Genomic DNA, 6,384 nt, shown 5'->3' with positions numbered 1-6,384 from the left:
CCCAAGTTTAAAGTTGTTCCATCTGTTTGGTGGCATGTTGGACCGGTTAAAAAAAAAATACCACAAAAGAGGGCTTTACATGTCTTTTGATCCAAAATATTGATTTGAGTAGAAGATTACATACTAGAAGATTTGGATCTAAATGGTAAAACAGACTGATCTTTCTAGTTCAAACAATCAACCCAAGTTTGGATCAGAGTTGCATTCTCTTATTTTCCTTTCCTTCAATATTTTGAAAGTTTCTTTAGGTTGGTATTTGACTATTCACTGCCAACTGCTTGATACCAAATACAATGTCAGGAATCCCAAGACTTGAATGTCCAAGAGCACATGGTTTCTGAAAGTAGGAGGCAGCAAACTTGCTAATAATATTAAACACATCCATATAAAGAACAGTATACAGACTACAGAGCAAAACAGAGTTACTATAATGTGCAACAGACCATTAACTTCTACTACCATATTTTATCTCCAATCATCCCTCAAATCTGTTTATTTGCTCAAATCATTGAAACCCATGTGCCACTCTCCACAGGACATGCCCCATACAGCCTCAAAAGCAAAGAAAAAACCAAAACAAAATCCACAATGGCTCACCCAAAGAAGAAACAGATAATTTAATTAACTCATATATTTGATTGTTGGAAACTTGAGCCCTTACTGTGATGGAGATCCTCATTCAAAATAGGGTTTGACGTTGAACCTGTAAATAAGCTTCTTCTTTTTGGTGGTTGGGTTATCAATTGTGAGCAATAGTTTACCAAGTTCGTCAACTTTGAAGCAGCTATTCACCACTGGTTCATGTGTTGGGGCCATTTTTGTACGTTTCCGAATTACAACTGTATATTGATCTTTAGCATCAGGGGCAAATTCAGCTCCATAGCTCACCTCCCACCCAATGACACGAAGCTCCCAAACAATGACACATTTCTGCAATACATTGATTTCGAGTTATCAATGGCAGTAGAATAGAACATTGGTATACAATAGAATGCATGAGTGCATACCTAGTGGGACACAAAGGAACCAACTATTATCTTACCTCATAGATTACAATCTCTACAGTATGCTTGGTTGCTGGTTTTAGAGTAATTTCCGTTGCAGCATCGGCAACGGTGAATTCTGGGTTGCAATCACAGTAATCGACGCTGAGGCCGCCATATTGAATAGGCACTTGCTCTGGTGATATGTATCTGTTTCAACAGGTGATGTTTCATTAGTATCTGAATTACTAGCTAAATTGTAACTAAAGCAGATAATTAACCACTAACTTGAAAAGGGTCTCAGCGGATTTTGCAGGGCCTGCAAAAACAAACTTGCTTTTGGTTCTCTGGGTCATGAAGGGGCTTATCATTGTATAGAAAGCAATGTACCACCAAGGAACATTAACAAACACCTAAATAGTAATCAAACAAAAGACATATCAAAATCTAATTCCTTCACACATTAACTAAATCAAGATTTGCAAATCAATCACATAATATATATTATATATATATACCTGTTTGGCAACAAATTCAGGGTAATTGTCTTGGAGTAACTGGAGAGCTTGCTTAGTAGCAATTCGCAGCTCGCGCTTTCCCGGCCCGGGAGAATTCTTGAGATCATTAACCTGAAAAATGGTATTGATTCCTCCAGGCCTAAAATCAAGCTTCCTTATACTCCTCTCCAAGAACTGAATTCGCCACCGCAGAAACTTGTTCCGTTTTTCCTCATCTGAAAACGTATTCTGATATAAACCCTTGTTTTGGAACTCTCCATACACATTGTAACACACAGGATGCCCCTCCCTGTCATGCTCATGCATGAACACGACTTTATCCAAATCATCACCCAGATCTTCATCCAGAAGGGTATCAATATCAAACTCCTTCCTCCATTTGATAGTGTTCTTTAGCATCACAAACGCATCCCTCACCTTGAAATCCCTAGCCCTCAGGAATTTCAACAGAATCACATCACTTCTATCATCCTTAAGGAGAGGAATTCCCCAAATTGAAACCTCCTCTGCTGGAATTGTCACTTTTGGCGCTTCTTCTAGGGTTTCCTTTTTTGGAATTTCTTGTTCCTGTGCTTTTGATTCTTCTTCTTCTTTGGGTGCTGGTGGAGTCAATTCGGTGCTGACGTCAGATTCTGCTTCAACTTCTGGGTTTTCTTGTGTTGTTTGGACTTCTTGTTTCTCTTGTTGCTCAGGTGGTGGTGGCGGCGGCGGCGGTGAAGTGAATTGGTGAGCGTTGAGAGCGTCTTGTACGAGCTGCTTCAGCTCTAGCAAGGCGTTCCTCTCGACATCCAAGAGATCAGAAACTTTGTTGCTCTCCTCCTTGAATGAAATCAGAGTTTGAGGAATTTTTTTCTCCTGAATCTGTTTCTCTTCTTCTTTATCCTTCACAACCTCCGCCACAACCACCTCTTCCTTGCTAGTAGAAGACTTCTCCGCCACCTCAGACTCCTCCGCTTCTGTCGTCGTCAGCGGCGGCGAAGCAGAGCCATCTCTCTGCATCATAGACGCCAATGATCTAGACTCCGCCGTAGCTGCTGGTGCCGGAGACGACTCTTCAGTCACTTTGGAATCAGAGTCCTGAGCATCTGGTGTTTCTGGCGGTGGTGCTGGTATCTCATCCTTCTGCGTAATTGACGGTGAGTCAGATTTAGTCACCGTTGGCATTGTTGGTGGTTGGGAATCTTGCGAGGCCGGTGCTGGGGGTTGGAGTGAGGATGGAGTTTCATCGGCCATTTTTGTTAGAGAGAGAGTAAAGTGAAGAAGACGACAAGAGAATTATGTAATACTTATAAAATTGGTCACGCGAACTTTACTGCTGTGTTTTTCTCGAGTTTTACCGATATGAGTCTTTCCGGAATCCTATGTTGATGCCGTCAACCACTCCGTTTCGCCTCGAACAATATGAATATCACGTGTATCTCGTGTTTATATGTTGAGACCTTAATCTAGATTTTAATTTCGAACCTACTTAATTAATTAAATTTGAATAATAATTAAATTTAGATTAGGGTTTGGATAAGATTGATGTGTTTAAACATGGACTTTGGATATATAATTTATGTCTAAATTGGGTGGGCCTAAACAAAACTTGAGCCCATGGAGAAAGTAAAAGACTCCAGCTAGAATTGGGCCGGGAACCCTAGGGCTTTTACGTCAGAATTGGGCCCCAAAGAAACCCTAGTCTGGCCTAGCCCAATAAGTTTCGCAGGCCGCAGCCCTAATGCAGTCCTGTCCTGGTTGGCGGTTCAATCTTCTCCAAGACATCGCCAGGAGCGATTCGCGTCGTCACCATCATATAATCCGGAAAAGGGAGAGGCATTACTACTTACAAAATCCTTGGGTACAAGGAGGAGGAAGAGGAGAAAACGCAGTACTAGAAGAAAACCTAAACGAGAAGAAGATAGAATGGCAGAAAACAAGGAAGTTGTGCCTCCCAAGTACGACGTTAACGCCAAATGGGACGCATGTCTTGATCTGACGATCCGCCGATTCGTTTACTCCTCCGCGGCTGGGACGTTTGGCGGTCTCCTACTATTCAGTCAGTACTCCCTCTCTTTATGCTTCGATTTTATTTTATTTTCTAAGTTATTCTTTTTGCTTCTCTAGAAAGCCTGGTAATTCTATTTTTCCTTCTCGGCCTTTTATTTCGTTGATTATATGGTTGAAGAATATGATTGTAAGACTGGTTCCTGCGATTTGGATTGTTTCAGATACGAATTGTGATTTCTTGCTTCGTTTTTTCTGTATTCACCGTGACAATCAAAGAAGCGTAAAAACAAAAAATAACTTATGATTTCATCTGAATGCTTAATTGAACAGTTGCAATTACTTTGTATATTGGTTTCTTTTTGTACATTGCAATTCTTATTTTGAGGAATTCGGAAACGGAAACATCTTGGTTAGAGAAGCCTCCTTGTATTCTTATTTATCTGAAGTATGGTTTAAATGTTTGTATGTTTATATTTATTTTCAGTTGAACATGAGCACTGGCATCTGTTTAGGAGAGTTTGAATTTTTTTTGGCTAGAAACATCTGCAATGTAGTTGAAATTACACATTGTGAATGCTACTTGTGTATATGGAAGATGCATACGACGTTGCTGCTAGGATCTGAGAGACTGATACTTAATGGATCATGCCAGTTCACCTACCAAATAGATTTTTCTTTATATAATGAAATTATCAAAGTCAATGAGCTGAGGGTGAGTATGCAATTGTACCAGCAAATCTGATTGTAGAAAGATCCTCTAACTAGTATGCATAACCTTAGTAAAAGTATGTGCCATGATCATGACAAATCATGTCACTTATGTTTAATGAGCGTATATACATTCACTTGCCTTGGGGAACAAGAATAGCCTGATGTTTTGCAAACCTTTTTTTTTCCAATTTATATTTGAAACCTACTAGTTTGGTTGAATTATTTATATAGGAATTATTATGATGCGTGAGACCCAGAGTTGTCTGAGACTATTTTAAATAGTATTGTGATCGAGTTAAGACATCTGTGCTTGCTATCAAGGCTTCAAGCTTGTTTTCCCTGAGAGATGGTATGAAATTTTGTGTTGATTGTACCTACCATGGTGAATTATTTTTAGTTGATCAATGTACCATGATTATTTTGGGTAGGGAGTCCGGTGACTCGCTGGGCATCTGTAGCTTTTGGTGCTGGAGTGGGCCTAGGATCTGCATATACAGAGTGTTCTCGCATTTTTGATGGATCTCCTGCAATGTTGGCACCTCCTAAGATTGAAGATTCTCCTGCGAAGTCGGAACCTCCTAAGATTGAAGATTCTCCTGCAAAGTTGGCACCTCCTGAGACTGTAGATTCTCATTCTCCTCAGGTAGACTCTGTGATTTATGGGATTGTAAGTCAGTCTTATTCTTTATTCTGTGTAGAGAGGTTCTGTATCCAGATTGTGTTAACACTTTCTCATTTATGTCTTGTTTTGTTTTTTATTTTCTAAAGGTGATAATCATCATCATCAAATCCTTTAGCCCGAACAGTCTTCGGGTTGCTACATGAATCCATATGAGAATTTAGTGAATATCCATCACATGAATTCTCCATTCCATACACATTACTTTTTCTTGATAGGTAAGCGGGAATGGTTGCTCGAACTTGGGTACCACCCAATTCAAGTATATGCCTTAACCTCCTCGGCTGTGGGATTGTTGGCCCATACATCATTACAATATTGGCCCCCCATTATGTCGAAGAGAGTATTTGGAAAATGCATATTTTATATTTAACCAGCTTTGGTTATTAGGCTAGTTGAACACATTTTCCTCGCCTTGCCCCAACTGAAAATCTTTTTTTTACTGTTATTTGTTTTTTAAGTTGGTTTTAGGGGCTAATTTTGATACGTAAAACAAGGACAAAATCTATAATGTGTGAGATAATATGTGAAATCACTTGCTTGGATGGTAGATCATATACTATAAGGTAAATCTTTCATTTTCTGTTGTTTACCTCATTAAAAGTCTTCCTAAATGGATAATTATGCGAATTAGCAACATCTGATTATATCTCAACTGCTTAAGGCCATTAGAAACTCTTTTAGGCATTCTAAATAGCAAATGAACTCATCTGCCTCTTGTTCATTAAATTTCTACTACTTTCATGGTGTGTTTTTTTTTTAATTTATATTTATTCAGTGCCTAATAAATTTCCCTAAGTGGTTCATTGTCTCTTTCTTTATTTTCTGTCTTTTATCTCTTCCTTTACTATGTGTTATCTAATATATGCATGAAATTAGTGTCTTGGTTTCCTTTCTTCTTGCATATTTGGCAAATTCTTATTTGATGTTACTATATTGCTGATGAACAATGTTGGTGAATCCTCTTATAACAATATTACTCTTTCATGAAAAAGGAAAATAAATCATTTCATATTCCCTTATTATTTCTTATTTCATGTTCGTAAGTTTACTGCGTTGCAATTTCTTAATATATGAGGTGTTCATATGTAGCTTGTACATGAATTGAACACTTCACATATCCATGTTGCTAGACTATTGTCTGGACACCTCTCTCCCTGTGGCACTTCTTATTTCAGATATTGTTCTAGGATTTCAGGAATCAGGATTATAAGAATATATCGGTTGTTATCGTGTTTCCAGGATAAGCAGGACTGAGAATCTACATGATTGAAGCTACCATCAAGCTGCTTGGCATGGCAAAACAGAGATTTCTGTTTGAGATTGTTGTTGCCCTTTTCCTTGGGAGATGGTTTTTGATTTTGTATTACTGTTATGGTTTATGATGGATAAACAATTAACTTGGCCTACCTTGAATTTGTTACAAATTTAATTACACTCCTGTCCTATACTGTAATTCTACCCTTGAGTGAAATTAAGCAGGGAAAACTTGGAGGAAATAATT

General features: G+C 38.6%; 2 protein-coding genes across 2 annotated transcripts; one reads left to right on the top strand and one right to left on the bottom strand.

The window, feature by feature from the left end:
• Positions 1-340: 340 nt before the first annotated feature.
• On the bottom strand, positions 341-2,840 carry LOC119984409 (patellin-3-like). The gene is made up of 4 exons (XM_038828333.1): positions 1,502-2,840; positions 1,272-1,396; positions 1,043-1,193; positions 341-930 (listed from the first exon to the last, which is right to left on the bottom strand). Exons 1-4 carry the CDS (start codon positions 2,732-2,734, stop codon positions 676-678), a joined length of 1,764 nt encoding a protein of 587 aa, XP_038684261.1. The 5' UTR covers positions 2,735-2,840; the 3' UTR covers positions 341-675.
• Positions 2,841-3,250: 410 nt separating this feature from the next.
• LOC119984147 lies at positions 3,251-6,377 on the top strand. The gene is made up of 3 exons (XM_038827968.1): positions 3,251-3,539; positions 4,630-4,844; positions 6,123-6,377. The coding sequence occupies exons 1-3, from the start codon at positions 3,407-3,409 to the stop codon at positions 6,135-6,137; spliced, it is 363 nt and encodes a 120-aa protein (XP_038683896.1). The 5' UTR covers positions 3,251-3,406; the 3' UTR covers positions 6,138-6,377.
• Positions 6,378-6,384: the final 7 nt, after the last annotated feature.

The sequence above is a fragment of the Tripterygium wilfordii genome, chromosome 18, assembly GCF_013401445.1.
Source record: "Tripterygium wilfordii isolate XIE 37 chromosome 18, ASM1340144v1, whole genome shotgun sequence".
Classification (NCBI taxonomy): Eukaryota; Viridiplantae; Streptophyta; class Magnoliopsida; order Celastrales; family Celastraceae; genus Tripterygium; species Tripterygium wilfordii.
Note: the sequence above shows the minus strand (reverse complement) of the source record. Positions and strands in the feature narration are given on the sequence as shown.